General features: G+C 36.6%; 3 protein-coding genes across 3 annotated transcripts; 2 read left to right on the forward strand and 1 right to left on the reverse strand.

Moving 5' to 3' along the window:
• Nucleotides 1–94: 94 nt before the first annotated feature.
• On the reverse strand, nucleotides 95–6,860 carry LOC17878230 (probable helicase MAGATAMA 3). Its single transcript, XM_006285218.2, has 8 exons — nucleotides 6,406–6,860; nucleotides 4,586–5,965; nucleotides 3,865–4,044; nucleotides 3,655–3,750; nucleotides 3,439–3,562; nucleotides 3,182–3,314; nucleotides 1,337–3,100; nucleotides 95–1,233 (listed from the first exon to the last, which is right to left on the reverse strand). The coding sequence occupies exons 2-8, from the start codon at nucleotides 5,850–5,852 to the stop codon at nucleotides 835–837; spliced, it is 3,963 nt and encodes a 1,320-aa protein (XP_006285280.1). The 5' UTR covers nucleotides 5,853–5,965; nucleotides 6,406–6,860; the 3' UTR covers nucleotides 95–834.
• A 1,401-nt stretch (nucleotides 6,861–8,261) lies between these two features.
• Nucleotides 8,262–11,060, forward strand: LOC17878321. Its single transcript, XM_023779052.1, has 12 exons — nucleotides 8,262–8,481; nucleotides 8,953–9,071; nucleotides 9,162–9,224; nucleotides 9,309–9,404; nucleotides 9,481–9,534; nucleotides 9,616–9,678; nucleotides 9,760–9,822; nucleotides 9,904–10,068; nucleotides 10,140–10,295; nucleotides 10,379–10,447; nucleotides 10,541–10,602; nucleotides 10,724–11,060. Exons 1-12 carry the CDS (start codon nucleotides 8,334–8,336, stop codon nucleotides 10,803–10,805), a joined length of 1,140 nt encoding a protein of 379 aa, XP_023634820.1. The 5' UTR covers nucleotides 8,262–8,333; the 3' UTR covers nucleotides 10,806–11,060.
• Nucleotides 11,061–13,639: 2,579 nt separating this feature from the next.
• Nucleotides 13,640–16,829, forward strand: LOC17880728 (auxin response factor 16). Its single transcript, XM_023779422.1, has 4 exons — nucleotides 13,640–13,777; nucleotides 14,437–15,544; nucleotides 15,632–16,488; nucleotides 16,586–16,829. The coding sequence occupies exons 2-4, from the start codon at nucleotides 14,459–14,461 to the stop codon at nucleotides 16,653–16,655; spliced, it is 2,013 nt and encodes a 670-aa protein (XP_023635190.1). The 5' UTR covers nucleotides 13,640–13,777; nucleotides 14,437–14,458; the 3' UTR covers nucleotides 16,656–16,829.
• The last annotated feature ends 1,719 nt before the right edge of the window (nucleotides 16,830–18,548 follow it).

An 18,548-nucleotide genomic window follows, 5' to 3' on the forward strand; every position in this document is an offset into this window, starting at 1 on the left:
TCATGTTTATCATCGATCTCAGAAAAGGGTACTAACAATTAAAAGTTACACCTTATCTCAAGTAAGTAAAAAATTGGTGCCAAACACAAGTAGATGATGTTGATGTATCTGTTACAAGAATAATTGACAGTTAAAGACTATGATTCTTCATCAGTTCATTGATCAGATATAATAAATAAAATATAAGATAAAACAAATACAATAAAGGAAAAAAAAAGAACCAAGTTTCATAATCTTAGATATGTACAAACGCTAACACAGTGGATCTTTTAAGAACTTCTACAGACTAAACAAATCATCCCAACCCTATAAACTACCTTCAAATGCCAGTTCCTATGATATGCTTGTTGACTAATCATCATTTGTTGTTTGCCTCGCATGACAGTATTTGACAATGCAGGAAAAGCTTCATAATTCCTGTAACAAGTCAAGTTCTTAGATTTATCAGAAGCTTCAGACTTCATTCAATTGGATTCACCCTTGGATTTTACAGTGTAGTCTCCGACTGTTCCATTCCAGGTTTTAAATGAAGCAGAAAGAACCAGACATGCTTCTATGCTTCTTCCGTAACGTTTGCGATCTGAGAGCAGAAGACCACCAGTTCTTTGAAAGAAATGGCATGAATCAACTTACACCAGCACAAATCAGGGTGATCATGTTACCGTTTCAAGTACACAGCCCTCAAGTATTCCTCAGTTCAACAGTTCATGACTTCCAGCCACCCCTTCGTGGTGACAACCCTATGAGACAATGAGCTAGGCCGGATGCTCTGAGATCTCAAGTAACACAGTAGCTCCACCGGTGAATAAAGTTCAGACCAGTTGGATTATAAAACTAGTCTCTTCTCCCTAAAGGCCGTCCAAAATTTTGCCTTCTTTGGATCCCATGTTGCCAAGCATCTCTATATCTATCCCCAGGAGGATCGGAATCATCAACTGAGTTCTCCCTTCGAATATTTCCATTTCTTGGAAATGTTGTTGTGCTCAGCTTCTCGTCATCTTCTGATGGTGTCCCTGACCTGGATTCAGGGTGCATATCGATGGATCTGGTCCTTGGCCCACCTGATCTGAAACCTCTAGCATTAGGTGCTTTCGGGATAAAGCTAGGTACCTTTGGAACCGGGAAATCCTTGGGAAGAGACTCCATCTCCATAAAACAGTTCCTTGCTTTGGCATCAGTGATCAGTGCTGCCCAATCCTCGCACTTCATTAGAGCAGATGCATTTCCCATGACCTGATAAAAAAACGAGCCTTAGACACTTTAACAAGAAACCAGACAGTTATATAAAAAAAAATGTACTTTGTCCAAAAAAAAAAAATTCACCAAGAGATCATACCCATAGAGCCCTTTTGGCACGGGTGAGAGCAACATTCATCCGCCGAATATCAGCAACAAAGCCAACCCCATGATTGGAAGCACGCACACATGACATGATTATAACATCACGTTCTTGGCCCTGAAACGCGTCTACAGTATTGATATAAATCTCTTTCAGTTCATCTTGGCCCAAAGCATTTCCAAACTCGATTTTCAGGCATTTCAACTGCAGTTTGTATGGGGTTATGACCCCAACAGAGACTTTACCCCCGCCCAATGACTTCAGAGTTCTCTGAAGATGCAAGTACACACCAACACAAAAGCGAGCTTCATCAATGTTCTCATAAGACACTGATCCACCTCTATGGGATTCCCGCCCATGGCTGATATCAAAGAAAAGGTAAGGCTTAAGGACAGAATCTTTGTAATAAATCTCATCAGGAGCAGCAGAAACACTTTCACTGTCTGTGAGGCGTCCTTGGTAGAAATATCTTGAAGGGAAATCGCGTATTTGAGGATGCATCCTATATTGAACTGTTAACAACAAAGTTGGACAACCTGCTAATTGAAACCTTTCAAAGAGACTTCTACTGTACAAAAGTGTTCCAGCGGCTTTGCTAATGACTGTAGCAGGAAGCTGCTGAGGATCACCCACAAGTACACATCGTGCAGCACCAAGAGCAAGGGGAGGAAGAACTCCAACCTCACTAGCTTGGGCAGCCTCATCGATGACCACCATATCGAAGCCATGCGTAAGGCGAGAAAACAGTTTACGACCACTACTTGATACAGTTGTAAAAACTATTTCAGCCTCGTTTGCGAAACTTGCCTCAAGACTTGCACGAGCTTCTTCAAGATTAAAATTATTACCTGCGCGAAACTTTCCCTCAACAATGAGAAGGCGAGACATTTCAACAAGATCTTTATCTCTGGCTTCAACAGCAGCCGAAAGACGCTGTAACAGTGCATCTCTTGTCTGGTCTCTAGCCATAAGAACATCAGGGTCAACGCCAACAGATCCCTGAGAACGGTTAGCAAAGGCTGCAGCAGTAAGTTCCCTTTTAAGTCCAGCAATCTCTTGAGATAGTTGAGCTTCTCGTAATCTAAGGTTGTGCATGTGTCCTAGAATTTCATCACGGGACTTGGCTAATAATTGCTCACTTCTTCGCTCTACAGAAACAGCTTGTGCAGCTCTCGTTTGGGTATCAACACCTACTCTAGCCACATCAGGACGATAAACTCTCATTTCTCCATCAATAAAACCGCGATCAAGGACCCGTGAAAGAAGTTCATCGGTCGCAGCATTTGAAGGAGCACAGACGAGCATCCTTGGTTTAGCGCACAATTTTGGCAGTGTACGAAATAGATTCTGGTCCATGTTTTGTAGGACTTCATCAATTGATCCCGACACAATATTATCTGAACCGCTCTCACTAACTTGTTTATAACTTTCAGGTGCTAATTTCTTCAGCAAGGAAGTGTAATACTGCTGATACTGAACCAAGTGGATAACATTCAACATTCCCCAAACTGTGTGTGTCTTGCCTGTTCCAGGAGGGCCCTGAACAAGAGTAAATGGCCATGGATCTTGCCTCTTTACCCCACTGCTTGTACCAGCTGCAGTATGCATTGCGGCCCAATGGATTGCTGCCAACTGAGGAGCATTGAAGCTTCTATGTAAGTGGCTAGCAAAGCTCGGAGTAAAACAATCGGGCACTGTAGGAGTCTGCTCCCCGTAATTAGGAAACTGCTCTGGGCTAGGCCTAAGAATTGCATTTTGCATCTGAAGGATATATGGGTTTCACCAGCATCAGTATAACAGAAAGCATAAGTGAAATGTTTATTAAGAGAAAACAAAACCAACCTGTGGGTTAAGCTGGGAAAACGCATGCAAAGCAACATATTCCCTTTGTGTGGTTGCAAGCGAACCAAGCACTGTCAAATGCCAGATCTCCTTAGGTTTAAGCTTCCGTAGAATATGATTATCGTCAGTCTTGCTGGTAAAGCAAATAAAAAAGGTGTAAGAAAGTAAAGAAATGAGAGAACGGAAATAAATGCTCCCAGTAAGAACGGGTCGAAAAAACTCAGCTTAATATATCAAGCATATAAAAATGCATATACCTGCCAGAGTCATAAGTATCTCCAACATAGAAATGGAGAATTGCTCCATGAGGATCTCGAGTATCAACCGGTATATATCTCCTAACTGTACCAGCTACACGTCCAGCATCATCATGCTCTCCTTCTAAACATAAAAAGGAAAAAAATTATAAAAATATACAGAGAAGCACAAGCAGTAAAAAAACCAACCAGACAATCTATGAGTTCCAACCATACCTGATTCCGGCACAGGATTTGAAAGAACTGCAACATCTCCCTCCTTGAAAGCCCATTTACAGTCATTTACTGAGAGAAGTATCACATCATACCATCCTAACAAGATAAAAAGAAAGGCTAGCAGTTAGGTAACCAGAGAACAATCAGTAGAGAGTTAACATAATTGCCCAAAGGCCTTACAAATGTGAATCAGGTAATAGGGCTGGTTACCTCTCTCTCTTCTTTCGATGAATTTTATTCTAACTTTCATGTATGAATTTGCCTCAGCCGATTCTTCCCATGTACTGTAAAGTTGTGCCCGGCACTCCTCGAAAAGTAAAGGTTCAAACACTCTAACATATTCATCCATGGATTCAAACCGCTCAGGAACACACTGGAGATCAGTATCCTCTAAAAACAAGAAAAAATTATGAAATAGAGTCAATTACGCTATGGATAATAAGGCAGAAAAAATTAGACATGTATCATAATCCATATAAGTCAAATTTCCCAGTGGAAGTGTACAGAACAGACCAGAGGCATGTCAATCAAAAAGCCTACCAATATCCAATATTCACTAATAGCCATTCAAGTTTCAGATAAGCATAGAATCATCCAGTTTTTTTTTTCCTTAACTAAGATAACTAGTATTAAAGCCACCGAGACAAAGAGCCAACCTGATTAATGATATCTAGCGAGAACGAACAATTACTAACAAAAACTAGAATTCTGTCATCTACTTTTACAAGTATGATTTAATCGTATCACCTTCCAAATCCTGTGGCCATAATGTTTCTCACTGAGCCATGATTCGGGACACAGGGAACTGGCACCAGAGCAGTAGAATTTAATTGGCATAAAAGTTCCTACCTTAAATGAAGATAACTTAAATTGAAAAAGTAGGAGCACTCAAACACACGTTCCATAAGCAGAAACACTATATAGGACATACCTGGATGATGCCAGAACTTTTCGTTGGTCACCTCTCGTATAAGACGCTCCACGGAGGTATCTTGGTATTGGGTACTATTGACTTGTTTCTTGAACAAAGAAAATTTCTTGTTTCCAAACTTTGTGTCAGCAGAACTTTGACTGGACAGGGAGACTTGTCTATTTGACGAATGACCGCTCTTCAGCTGCCGTGAATTTATTGGCTGCTTCCATGAACCCTGCCTTGACACAGAACCTTCAGCAGAAGGTCCTGCCTCCCCATTCATTCTCCTATTTTTACCAACCGCGCCAGATTGTGATTCACCATTAGATTCTAACTTAAATTCAGATGTTTCTGGATGTATGCCACCATTCGGAGTGTCAACTGGTTTCTGATCCCGGTATACAGCATGCCCTGGAATCCCGCCTCCTTGTTCAGCAGGTGGAGGACCTGCGCGAGATTCTCTAACTGTACGCGTGACAATAGGTTGTGGGAAAGTCTGTCTTCTAGGAGTAGTTGTCTTAATAGGACCAGCTTGCTTGACATCTTCTAGGTTGAGAAACACGGTCTGCCTGTTTCGCTTCTTACCCAACATCGTCTCTTTCTGATGATCCATCTTTCTTTTCACAGTGGTATTTGCACACTTGATTGCATGACTTGCTTCAACTCCTTTAGTTTCTCTCTGCCTCACTGTTAAACCCTGTTCTTGGGGACTATCTATTGATGTACTATCTTTACCACTGCTTTCTGAAATATGATTGACGGTTCTCTTTTGAAGACCAGAGGATGAGTTGATATCTAATCCTATTGCACCGTTATCTTTCTCATCTTTCTCTGTAACATTAGAATAATCAGAACTACTATGTACATTTTCATTGGCAGGAACCTCCGACTCTGTCCATTCTCCTTCTTCTCTCTCAGGTGCTCCGGCATCATTAGGAACTATGAATGATGCAACCTTTGCTTCCTCTAATGTGTCTGGCCTCGACGATGGCAATGAAGCCTTAAGAGAACCCTCACCCATCTTCTGTTCAACTGAGACATCCGTACGTTGAGCAGAGATAGGGCGGACAAAAGGCTGAAAACCAGAAACCGTTGATGCATGTGAGAACACTCGGTTGTTTACATTATCTTGGGAGGAGGATGGTGTAGCAAGCAAGCCAGAGGTATTGGTGTTAGCAGATGGGATAACAACCTGTGGCTGATTGCAGTTAACATTATCATTCCCATCATCATCTTCTGTAGGAAGTTCATTAAGATCAAATAACAATTTTCCTTCTGAAGCCATCTCGTATGTATAGTCATAAACTGTGTATAATTCCAAGCTAGTGCAACTTATAATATCTAAGATGCCAGAATAACACCAACCAAAAGTCGTATCCCCTCTTACGACACCAGCTTCTGCAGAGAAAGGATTAAACCAATCAAATTCTTGGCAAACTTAACAATTCGATAGACAAACAAAAAACAATTGATAAATCGATTCAAATCACCAAGTGCATTACTCAGTTCGAATGTGTATCAACGTGACAAAGATTCTCACTTCCCCCATTTTTTGTACTTAAGCAATATAAAAAAGACAGATTTTGTAATCCAATTAATATAGGTAATGCACGCAAATAGGAAAGATGATAAGAAATCTAATAAAAATAAAACAATCTCTAAAATCGCCGCAACCTAAAAAAAAAAAATTCTTTCAAAACTTAAATTGAAGCCAAACCACGCGCAGGAACAAGCAAAACCCATAAAATCAACTATCGAAGACGAGATCAATGGAGCGTAGATATATTAATAACAAATAATTAAAAAAAAAAACAAAGTTCGAGATCGAGCAAACGAACCAGTGACGGTGTCGGTGGGGGCGGCGGCTAAAACCTCTCTAAAATTGATCGGATCGCCCAAAATTAAAATTGCCCTACGAAATCTCAATCTCAATCTCAAAATCTCAATTCCAATCTCCCAATCCGGGGAGTAAAAAGGCAAAAAGGAACAGTTCAAAACGGCGGCTGAAAAATCCGAAAGTAACGGCGAAGGGGACGGATCGAAGAAGATCTGGTCAGTTCGTCGAATTCGAATAGAGAGAGAATCTGGTGGTTGAGAGACGACGAGACTCGTTCTAATCAAATCGGATCACGACCGTTGGATTAAGACCAAAGAGAACTAATCCGACGGCCTAGAACGAAGCCAAGACAAAATATGTATAAAAAAAAGTGAGAGGAGTTGTTTACAGTGAAGAGGGAAGGGGGAAGGAGAAGACCTTTTGTGGTTTTGTGTTGTGTTGTGTATTTTTTGCAAATTGCTTACTCTTTTGACGCTAAACTCGATATCTTATTTATAGCCGAGAGATAGAAGAGAGAGAGAGAGAGAGAGAGAGAGAGAAGAGAGGCCAAGTTTGGTTCGCTTCTATTATTGCGTCAAAAACTAGGTTTTTCATTTATTTTTATTTTTTAATTTATTATATTTCTTTATAGTTTTGTGATATCTATTATTAATTGGTGAATTATTTAGATTTTTGGATTTTGGATACTCTATTACTGTCTTAGGTCCCCTTGTGTCATAATGCTTGTAATTGGGATAACGAATATAAAGCTTTGTTTTTCCATGATTATATATATTAATTAGGCTGATTTTCGTCTGTAATTGGGGACTGTGGCGACAGTCAAAATTTATGTGTGTAAATTATTGTGGCTTTAGTAAAGAAGAAGAGGTGAAAAATGGGGGTTGTTGAAGTTGTATAATGACTGTAAATATATAGAATCAAATTGTATAATTCTAAAATAATTGAATTTAGCAAGAGTATAGAGCTTATTATTGGTGATTTACATTAGAAGTATATTTTAGATTATTTACTAAATTATGTTTTTCTATAATTAATATACGCGCGCTTTTTTAAACTGACGGCTAACTACTAAAAAATAGTTAAAAACGTGTGTATATTAGTTTTATTACCTTTTCTAGTAGCTAACTATTGGTTGATAGTATAAAATAAGAATCATTTTTTATTAAATAAAATCAATTAAATTTATAAGATAATTTAAAGAAAAATATATTTTTAACAAAATTGATAAAGATCCACTTTAGTTTATAGTAAGAAACACGTAAATATAATTTTCTAATTGAGCTGGTTCATGAATCGTGACAGTATGACACCAATGCAAATAGAAACAAGTAAGATTTCTTTCTTATTTATATTTAAATGGTCTAATTACAGTTTGTAGATTACATAATTAATTTTAATAAAGATATAAACAAAGCATTGGATTTTATTAGTATGCAACTTTTATCTCATACCTCTAATATTACATATACTACTAAAATATATAGTCAAAACAACTATTTAATATAAAAATCTAAACTTAACAAGTTTAAGAAAAAGTCAAGGAAATAAAAAAGGAAATTAAACATTTTTTACTTTTAGACATATTCTTTTACATTTAAGTTTATATCCTTCCGTTTTAATTGCAAAAAGAACTTTAATAGTCAGATTAAGGGCTAATTACGACTTTTCAGATACGACATCAAAAACAGGCGTTTTGCACAAGATATTTTTCAATTGGGACGCACACCTTTTCATCAAAATCTATACAAAAGTAATTGGGTGATTTATAGAATTTATCAAAAGTAAGTGGACAGATATGTAATTATAGAAAAGATGAGAAGACCCTTTATTTGACTTGGTACGCTTTAGTCTCTGGTCTCCTCTCTCTCGCGACTCGCGCTCTCTCTCTCTCTGACTGTGCTAAGTCCTCCTCTGTTGCAGTCTCCAATAATGGCGATTTTTAAGTCACTTTTATTTATTTTTCTCGTAACGCTTCAAATTGCTTCATTCACAGCTTCTTCCTCAGAAAACAATGGTTGTAATAATGAACATCAGAACCATTTGCTCGACGAACTCAAATCCACTGTCTCTGATCTCCGTACGTCTCATATCACTTTTACCCTTTTCGATTTTGGTTTAGTTTCCCAGATTATGCAAATTTTCTAGCTTAGTGTCTTTGTAAAGGTTTAGTCTTTTTTGAAGTTTTCTCTGCGATTAGTTAAGTTTTCTAGGATTTCTGAAGAACTGTAGAAAAATGTTGAAAAAGGTCTTTTGATTTGTTGCATTTCTTAGAAAGATTCTGGAGAAATGAGTAACGGTTCATTAGATTTGTTTATATGAGGTTTATGTTTCTTGGTTTGGTTTATGGAGAAATCGCTTCTGTTAACCTTTTTTGGAAAAGGAGAGAGACGTTTCACATTTTCAGCTTCAGTTCTGTTTCTGGAGATTACTTGTAACGTTTGTTTCTTTCCAAAGTTGATGACCTTTTTATAATTGTCTCAGCTGCATCTTGATCTATGGTTGCTAACTATTGAGAGGTTTTTTTTGTTTCTTTGTGAGTTGTCTAAAGAATCAATCATCACTGAGAAAAACCAAGAATTGATTATCAAGGAAGAGAAAATCCAAGGTCTGGAGTTATATATCCGGGAGAAATCGTACTTGTTTGAGAGTGAGACTGATTTTTCAAAAGTGAGGCATCTTCTGAGTTTGATTCATTTGCCTATAAAAAGATGTAGAGAGAATTTTATTTAATTTTGTTGCTTTTAATGCTTTATTTAGTCTAAGGATGGGGTGAAGCATGCTAGTAAAGCAGAAGAAAAGATTTTTGAGCTTCAGAAGCAGGTTGGTTTTGTAGCTTGAATTTTGTGTATTTCCTTTTGTTCATTACTTTTATTCCATCGTTTGATAAAACTTGTGCATTGGCAGGTATTTGCTCTAAAACGGGAAGTGGAATTGCAACGCAAGAGAAGGCTTGAAGTGGAAGCTGAGAAATTTGCACAACCTAGCTCAAAGCTTGAAAATGTAAGAGATATGGTGTCTCTAGGATTTGATCTACGTATTACAAGAGCTTACTCTTCTTTTTGTTTCCTGTGGACAGATTGATGGAAAGTGGTTCTTGGCTAAGCTTGGTCTTAACCTGAATAAAACTCAGGTTAATCTTAAAGAAGACACATAACATTGCACAATCTAGTGATTTGGCTCTTCTAAAAAGGCCTCTTTTTCATGGTTGCAGGCCTATCTGATGACCTTATGGCATCAACATCTGAGCTCAGCTCTTCATATCACTCTTCAAAAGGTTTGTCTTCAATTCAAATTTTTTTTTCTTCAGCTCCTTTAAACTTCCCTGTATAAATTATTCCTTTTTCTTCTTCTTCAGGTCTTGCAGAAAATTGACCAAGTCCAAAAATGGTCAGAGCCTCACATCGAAACCCTGAATTCAGTGAGTATTGTTCTCATTGCACGCTTATATATTTTTCATTTACTTGATACTGGCATCTGAGTCTTCCCCTTGATTTTTCAGAAATGGATTCCAAGCATCAAAGATGCATGTGTGACATTAACTATATATCTTGAACCAAAAGTTCAGTATTTAACTGATAAGTCCATCGAGGTGTTATGTACATCTAAGCAGGCTTTGACACCACATCTCATCCAAGGATTCGATGCATCATACTATTATTTTGAGGTAAATATATTTACATATACTTTTCTTCGACTTTGCATAAAACATTGTGAGCATTATCTTGTTTATCTTAGGTAATCAAAACACATACACATCCATACACGATCCGGATTATGACCATAACGAAACCACACTTGGAGAGAGTACAAGTTGCCTTAGAGCCATATACTGAGAATGTAAGACATGGCTTTAAGAAGTTGGTTAACTCGACAAAAATCTATCATCAACAGGTATACACATCATAGTATTTTCCAGTTTTGTTGAATATAACTTGCAGTAACACTTTGATAAGCTTCTCTCTGATGGAAGCAAGGCTCAAGAAATGTTGAAGAACAATGAGCTCACGAAACCGATTGCTACCATGGACTTAGCTTGGGTTGGGGTATGTGTTTCTAACAATTTCCGTTCATTTCAATACATCTATAGTAGAGTATACAAATCATAACTAAGTCACTTGTCATTTTGATTTTAACAGGCCACAGCTTTAATTGGCTTCCCACTTATATTCATCATCAAATTGCTTACTGCAGTCTCCAAGTAAGCTTTGAACATCTTTCAACAATAGTCTACAACTTCACTTAAAAAAAAAAAAAGAGATTCAGTCTGTTGTATCAGAAAGTGACTTCGAAACTGAATCTTTTGTTTGCTGGTCGAACAGTCCAAAGGGGAAGAAGAGATACAGCCATAGAAAAGAACCAGTCAACGGGTATCGAAGAGCCAAACGCCGTCATCCTCAATAATGAAACAATAGAACTATAACTTTAGGAGATCAAAAAGGTTTTAGTGGTTTTACTTACAGACATTGCCTGTGGTTCCTGTTAAGATGGTTTACTCAAATGAAGGAAACATCTTTTGCTGGTGGTTTGTATATACCTTTCTGATTTCTCAGAACCCAAAACAACAGTTATTAGTTTTGGGCCTCTTGGCTGAAGAAATTGAGCAGAGCTGTTCTACAAATCTCTGTAGTAAGGAACAATATTTTCAGTTTGTCGTCATAGTTTAAATTTTGATACGGCATGTCAATGTAGCCAAGCCAGGCCCATCCCAACTGGGTTGGTCCGAGTCCAAAATAAAGAAAGCCTTTTTAGTTTCTAGATAAGAAAATATCTTTCTCTATCTCTTCCTTCATACTGTATATAAAAATCAAAAGTCCATCGAAAAAAATTTGTGAAGACAAAAGGGGAGAAAGAAAAGGACAAGAGAGAGTCAATGTCTATAACGACTGTTTGTGTCTGATCCCAATTTCATGTCTTTATATGTCTCCTCCTTAAAAGGTCGCTTTTCATTTACGCTCTTTCTTGTTTTTAGCTTTCTTTTCTCTTTTTAGCTTTTCCATTTATCATCATCTACCATTTTCTTTCATACCTATTTATATAAATAACCTCCATAATTTATTTGTGAAAAAACAAAAAATTATGTTTTTATAATCTCTCTTGTTCAAAATAAAAATTAGAATTGAACAAACCTCTGTAGATTGAGGCCACAGCAAGCCCAAGTTTTCCAAAAGTTAAACCTTAAGTGAGTCGAGTCCAAATCTTAAACACATTACCCATATATGCTAAGATAAGATAACCGATGAAACATAAAAGGTGTATGGACTAAGAAGAGTATTACATGCAAAATGTGATAAGCAAATCTGGAGGAGTTAAGAGGACAATCAGATCAGATCCGGTGGTTTAGGTTGGAGAGCCAAATCTGCCCTTTGTGACATGCAAAATAATTACTGGATTAACATAAATGGAGACACACGTATTAACTATTGACAAGGAGAGTCTGTGGTGTTGACAAAACATTATATATGCACAGACAGACACACTTCAAATAACTTAACCATGGTTAGTCGCACGTGCTATGTCCTCCGGTCAAATATGTTTACAATTATTCATTATTTTAGTTTCTTATCATCATTCCCATTTTCATATTACGATTTTAGTACTCTTGAAATGTTGAAATGGGAATAGTAATCCCGGATTAACTTATAATTCTTCTATGCATTAGTTTTTTTTTGTTTAATACTAATATATAACAATTACTAAAAGTAAAAAAAGCTACACTACACAATCCTAACCGGCCTTCTAGTTTCTCACATATGAAAATTAGTATTACTTTAAGAGAATTCCCCTTTTGAGATATGTTTTATATATATAAATATGTGATCAATTGGGTGTATAAACATTGAACTCTGACAAAGAAGTGTTGATAGAAAAGTGTAACCTAATAAAATCACTGTTAGAAATATGTTTTTACGTAAAATAAAAAAGTTTTTAAAAAATTGATAAGTGAAATCACGCAAATTTGCATGAATTTATTACGAGATAGTTCACAAGTGCAACAGCTACGTCCGTAATCTTGTGTATATAAATCGGATATTGAATTTTTTGTTAACGTATGGCCTAGAAAGATCAAAACTCTTGGTATTAATGGGAAAGCTAACTCTTACGACAAAAAAATACATGACACATGCGGAAATTTATTGAGCCTTGATATGATGATCGTCGTATACTCACATATGTATGTATAATATCAATCTTTTTTTTTTTTTTTTGTATAATATCTATCTTGTTTGGATATATCATATATGGGGTACAATTACAACATTTTAGGATAAGTCACTATATAAATCTCCTTAGTGAAATAGTAAGAGCCAGAGAGGTATATACGTATATGACCATTCATTAAACCAATACTGTCTTAGAACATCGTTTAAATTGACTAGAGAAATAAATATATATACCTTTTAATCTCTAATTCCCTATGCTTGTCTAGATCATTTGATAAATTCAGGTTTAACATAATCATATGTCCGAATTTCTCTACCATTTTAGATTAATGTGCCAATTTGACTTGGATATTTATACTGTATTTATTTTTGTTTAGTTTGAAGACAGTGATATTAATTATATTACTAATAAACATGGTAAGCAACAGCAAATTGCTTACATGGTTATCAACAAAAATATCGTGTTTCGTAAACAATAAGCTACAAAATAATAAATACAATGATATTGGGATTACCAAACCAAAACTGTAAAAATTTAGTTTAATCGAACAACAATTAATGTGGCTTAGTCAAAAAAAAAAAAAGAGTTTAAACTTGCTTTGAATAGTTAATTAATTAGATGCTTCTAATCAGATTTATAGGAGATATGTCGGAAGCACCGACGACACGTGCGGATCCGTCACGTGCGCGATTCAACTCTTTAACTCATATGTCTATTTATTTTTTTAAAATAAAACAGTAACAGTAGTATATTTTTTTAATATATATAATTTCACAGTCCGTATTGTCGAATTTTATGCCCGGAATCAAGGGTTTGACTTACCAAATTGTTACCTTTTTTGGGCTTTCAATTTAAAAATTCTGGATTAATATTTTTTTTATTAACTTAAATAGAGAAGAAAATAATACTAATAAAAAAAAAGGACATGTGAAAGAGTTAATGTAAGTTGAGAAAAAAGAGATAATAATAAAAATAATAATTTTATGTTTTTAATTTAATTTTATAAATTTTTAGGCAGAAGAGCCCAAAGCTGTTTCCTTCATATATACGAACTCCTTTTTTCCCATTTTTCTTTGTGCAAAAGTGAAAAAACTTCCTTATCCGATTCTCAAGCAGCAAAACCAGCTGAGGAATCTTCAGATTCTCACCAAACCAAGATTGGTTTTTTTTCTGAATCTTCGCTCGTTTGTTCAGATCTGCCACTGTTTCAGGTTCCTTTTTTCATAAAAATTTTAATTTTGTCTCTCTTTTATCTTTTTCTCTGTTTGATCAATTTCAATTTCTTTATTTCCTTTTTTCCAATCGATTCGGTGTTAATTTGATTTGGGTTTTGTGGATATGATGACTCTATTGTTCAATCTTATTTTATATTTTGGTCTTAGTTTGTTGTACTGTTCTTATGTGTGGTTTTGGTTTGTTTGTTAAAGACCGATCTGTATCTCTTTTGCTTTTGTCTGCTTCGCAACACAAATCATTTAAGCTTAGCTATTTTCTAATTCTAACTTAAGTTTCTAAATTTGTGGTCTTTTTCTCTATTTTCTTATTGGATAATAGTTTTATAAATTTGTGTGTTTTCTGATATATTTTATGAGTTTTTTTCCGGAGATTTGATATTTGAAATCTTCTTTCTATCTGAAATGAACCTTTTTGTCGGTCTTTCTAGGAACTTTTTTTTTTTCTTTAATTTTCCGGGAAAATCTGGTTCGTTAGGTAGAGTTGACTGATACAAAGGACTTAAGATTTTTAAGTTGCTATAAAATTGCATTTTTGAACTGTGATTGTTTTGCTTTTCTTTTGTGTTGTTCTGTTTGATTAATACACCACTCTGTTTATTCAAAAGCTTGATACATTTATTTGTTTTTGTTTGCAGCAAGACTGGTGTTAAAAAAAAAATGATAAATGTTATGAATCCGCTGAAAGGTGGATCAGAGAAAGGTTTAGATCCTCAACTATGGCATGCATGTGCTGGTGGTATGGTTCGTATGCCTCCTATGAACTCTAAAGTCTTCTACTTCCCTCAAGGCCACGCCGAAAACGCTTACGATTGTGTCGATTTCGGTAACATGCCTATTCATCCCATGGTCTTGTGTCGTGTTTTGGCTATTAAGTATATGGCTGATGCTGAATCGGACGAGGTTTTCGCAAAACTTAGGCTTATTCCTTTGAAAGAAGATGATTATGTTGATCATGAGTATACTGATGGCGACGATAGTAACGGTTTCGAGAGTAATAGTGAGAAAACGCCTTCTTTTGCTAAGACTCTTACTCAGTCTGATGCTAATAACGGTGGAGGGTTCTCTGTTCCTCGTTATTGCGCTGAAACGATCTTCCCGAGATTGGATTATAATGCCGAGCCACCGGTTCAGACGATTCTTGCCAAAGATGTTCATGGGGATGTTTGGAAGTTTAGGCATATCTATAGAGGGACGCCTCGCCGGCATCTTCTCACTACCGGGTGGAGTAATTTCGTGAACCAGAAGAAGCTTGTGGCGGGAGACTCTATTGTCTTCATGAGAGCTGAGAATGGAGATCTTTGTGTAGGTATTAGGAGGGCTAAGAGAGGAGGGATTGGTAATGGACCTGAATATTCAGCTGGTTGGAATCCCATCGGAGGGAGCTGTGGCTACTCTTCTCTTTTAAGGGAAGATGAAAGCAATACTTTGAGGAGAAGTAATTGTTCGCTTGCGGATAGAAAAGGAAAAGTGACGGCTGAATCTGTTATAGAAGCAGCCACTCTCGCTATTAGCGGAAGACCGTTTGAGGTTGTGTACTATCCGAGGGCTAGCACTTCGGAGTTTTGTGTCAAGGCATTGGATGCTAGAGCTGCAATGCGGATTCCTTGGTGCTCCGGTATGAGGTTTAAAATGGCTTTTGAGACTGAAGATTCGTCTCGGATTAGCTGGTTCATGGGGACTGTTTCGGCTGTTAACGTCTCTGATCCTATCCGTTGGCCTAACTCTCCTTGGCGGCTTCTACAGGTAAGCCTCCAAAAGTTTCATCCTTTGCTTTGTAGTCTCTTTCTAGTTAGATAATAGACTTAATGGTTGCATTTTGTGTGGTTTCAGGTGGCGTGGGATGAGCCAGACTTACTCCAGAATGTGAAGCGGGTTAACCCGTGGTTAGTGGAATTGGTATCCAACGTACATCCGATCCCGCTTACGTCGTTTTCGCCACCGAGGAAAAAGATGCGGCTACCTCAGCATCCGGATTACAACAATCTGATCAATTCGATCCCAATACCTTCATTCCCAAGCAATCCCCTCATCAGATCAAGCCCGTTAAGCTCTGTTCTGGACAATGTTCCCGTGGGTTTACAGGGAGCCAGGCATAATGCTCATCAGTACTACGGGTTATCATCTTCGGATCTCCACCATTACTACTTAAATAGACCACCTCCACCACCTCCATCATCTCTCCCTCTTTCTCCTTCTCTCGGGTTGCGAAACATCGATAGCAAAAACGAGAAAGGCTTTTGCTTTTTGACAATGGGGACAACACCATGCAATGATACCGCATCTAAAAAGTCCCACATTGTATTGTTCGGAAAGCTCATACTACCCGAAGAGCAGCTATCAGAAAAAGGATCAACGGACACCGCAAACGTAGAGAAAACGCAGATTTCATCAGGCGGATCAAACCAGAACAACGGCATTGCGGGAAGGGACTTATCTTCGTCAGACGAAGGATCACCTTGCTCCAAGAAAGTTCATGATGCATCGGGTTTGGAAACAGGGCATTGTAAAGTGTTTATGGAGTCGGACGAAGTAGGTAGAACCTTAGACCTATCGGTTCTTGGTTCGTATGACGAATTGAGCCGGAAACTGTCAGACATGTTTGGGATCAAAAAGTCTGAGATGTTGAGCTCTGTTCTCTATAAGGATGCATCAGGAGCCATCAAATACCCTGGAAACGAACCTTTCAGGTACATTATTAATAAAGAGAAGATTGCCATATGTTGTTTTCATAATATATATTGACGAAGCAAGACATCTAATAAAATGTTTGATCAACTCTTGCAGTGAGTTCTTGAAGACAGCTCGGAGATTGACGATTCTGACTGAACAAGGAAGCGAGAGCGTTGTAATATAAATTTGGCAGAGGTGTTTTCTTGGAGCTTGGAAGTCAAAGACAAATCTTTAATCTTTAAGCTTTTTTTTTTTTTTTTTAATTTATTTTGGTTCCACTTTTTTGGATTCTGTAATTTTCCAAAATGCAATGCAATTCACAATCTATTTGCAAATAAAAATAGATTCTTCGTCAAAATATGTTTATACTATACATAATGGTCTTTTATATAATTGAGCTCATCCTATCAATTCTTACGCATATATGACCTTACTTAACAAAGTTGTAAGACATCACGATCCATTCTAAACATATGTTCTAACGAAAACCAGAAATATGCTACAACAAGCATTGGCTGCAGCACAAAGTGAAAATGGTGTATGTTTTTTTTATGGATTTGAATATATTCCACACAATATTATATTTATTTCTTGAGATTCATATAAAGTTGTTGAGAGGTATGAAAAGTAATAAAAATCAGGAAGACAATTAGTTAGGGTGATGCGAGGGTCATGTCTCTATGCACATGCACACCAAACAACGGTCGGATCCTATGTTTGACAAAACACAAAGTCCGCAACACCCTAAGTTTAAGTTGGATCTCCCACTTTTCATTTATTAACTCCTCCCAAAAAAAAAAACTATATATTATATTTCTATTTATTCCAAATTGTATACAAAACGAAAATTCCATATCAGCTTCAGCCTCCTAATTTAAAGTATTTGTAAAAGTACTGTACATATTGGCTTCTTCTTGGTCCTCAAAGTCAAATGTAGTTTCTAACTAAAGTCACTTTTTTCTTCTCTTCTTATTTAATGTAGAAGACAAAAGTTCTAGCACTTTATTTACTTTTTAGTCTTTAAACCTACATAGCCATACTCACTTTTCCTGCTCCAAACTAGTGTACTAGTGTCCTCTAAAAAGAAGTGTCATTGATAAGAATACAACAAAGTTATCAAGTACGATTCGATCTAAATTCAGGAATTCTGTATGATTAAAGTTCTAGTTTTGTGTCAATATATAATCTCTTTCATAGAATTCAATCAGACGCGTTAGCTAGCGATCTACAACATCAACATGGATACAAAAAAATATTAAGACTGTTAGTTGAGAGTGATGGACATCATGAAGTGTGTAAACACACGAAAAAAGGAGATGTTTTAATTAAATCCAGTCACATGTCATGATCTGAGTAGATGTAAAAAGGAACCAGATTAGGAGGTAGTATGAACATTGTATATTAAAAGAGTATATAACACATTAATGCATAAAATAATCAAATAAAGGGTTTAACAATCATAATTCAAAAGTGATTTATGTGACAACTCTTACGTCCGAAGTTGACTCTTGAACCACACATGTTCACAATTCACAATCCCAACAAGATCATATATATATAAGAGAAAACAAACAGCAAAAAACGAGAGATACATGGGGGTGGAGATTCTTGATTTAGAATTAGATTAATCATTAAATTAATCAAAGAATTCAAGTTAATCAACTGTGTGATCATAAACATTATTAGGGTTTTGCTTTGTGAACCATGGTTGAGTTAAAAGACGATTATCGATAGAGACAAGTGTGACAAAAGTCAAAGAGGGAGAGAAGAGACAGAGTAGCGAACGTTGTGGCACCAATTTTTTTTTCCTTTCTTTCTCTTCATACGTAAACAAAGAAACAAAGAAAGAAAAAAAAAAGAAAAGAAGAAGACAAGAGAATTAAAAAGAGGGCACGAGGTAGACAAAGATTCGTGAGGCAAGGAAATGCCAACTCGGAAGGGCCTTTCTTTACGTGAAGATACATCAATGCATGTGTCCCTCTCTTCAATCTTCATTTCACTCTTTTATATTTATATATATATTAATCTTCTCAAATCTGTCATTGTCTTCTCTTCCACGTTCTTTTCTCCATCCACG

The sequence above is a fragment of the Capsella rubella genome, unplaced genomic scaffold (assembly GCF_000375325.1).
Source record: "Capsella rubella cultivar Monte Gargano unplaced genomic scaffold, Caprub1_0 scaffold_7, whole genome shotgun sequence".
Taxonomy (NCBI): Eukaryota; Viridiplantae; Streptophyta; class Magnoliopsida; order Brassicales; family Brassicaceae; genus Capsella; species Capsella rubella.

Excerpts from the sequence above, each read along its gene's own strand:
- LOC17878321 (XM_023779052.1), top strand. The coding sequence starts at position 8,334 with ATGGCGATTTTTAAGTCACTTTTATTTATTTTTCTCGTAACGCTTCAA. Across the intron at positions 8,482-8,952 it reads ATCCACTGTCTCTGATCTCC|AATCAATCATCACTGAGAAA; the intron begins GTACGTCTCATA and ends AGTTGTCTAAAG. Across the intron at positions 9,072-9,161 it reads GTGAGACTGATTTTTCAAAA|TCTAAGGATGGGGTGAAGCA; the intron begins GTGAGGCATCTT and ends TGCTTTATTTAG.
- LOC17880728 (XM_023779422.1), top strand. The coding sequence starts at position 14,459 with ATGATAAATGTTATGAATCCGCTGAAAGGTGGATCAGAGAAAGGTTTA. Across the intron at positions 15,545-15,631 it reads CTCCTTGGCGGCTTCTACAG|GTGGCGTGGGATGAGCCAGA; the intron begins GTAAGCCTCCAA and ends GTGTGGTTTCAG. Across the intron at positions 16,489-16,585 it reads CCTGGAAACGAACCTTTCAG|TGAGTTCTTGAAGACAGCTC; the intron begins GTACATTATTAA and ends CAACTCTTGCAG.
- LOC17878230 (XM_006285218.2), bottom strand. The coding sequence starts at position 5,852 with ATGGCTTCAGAAGGAAAATTGTTATTTGATCTTAATGAACTTCCTACA. Across the intron at positions 3,563-3,654 it reads AAATCCTGTGCCGGAATCAG|AAGGAGAGCATGATGATGCT; the intron begins GTATGGTTGGAA and ends TTTTATGTTTAG. Across the intron at positions 3,101-3,181 it reads TTTCCCAGCTTAACCCACAG|ATGCAAAATGCAATTCTTAG; the intron begins GTTGGTTTTGTT and ends TATATCCTTCAG.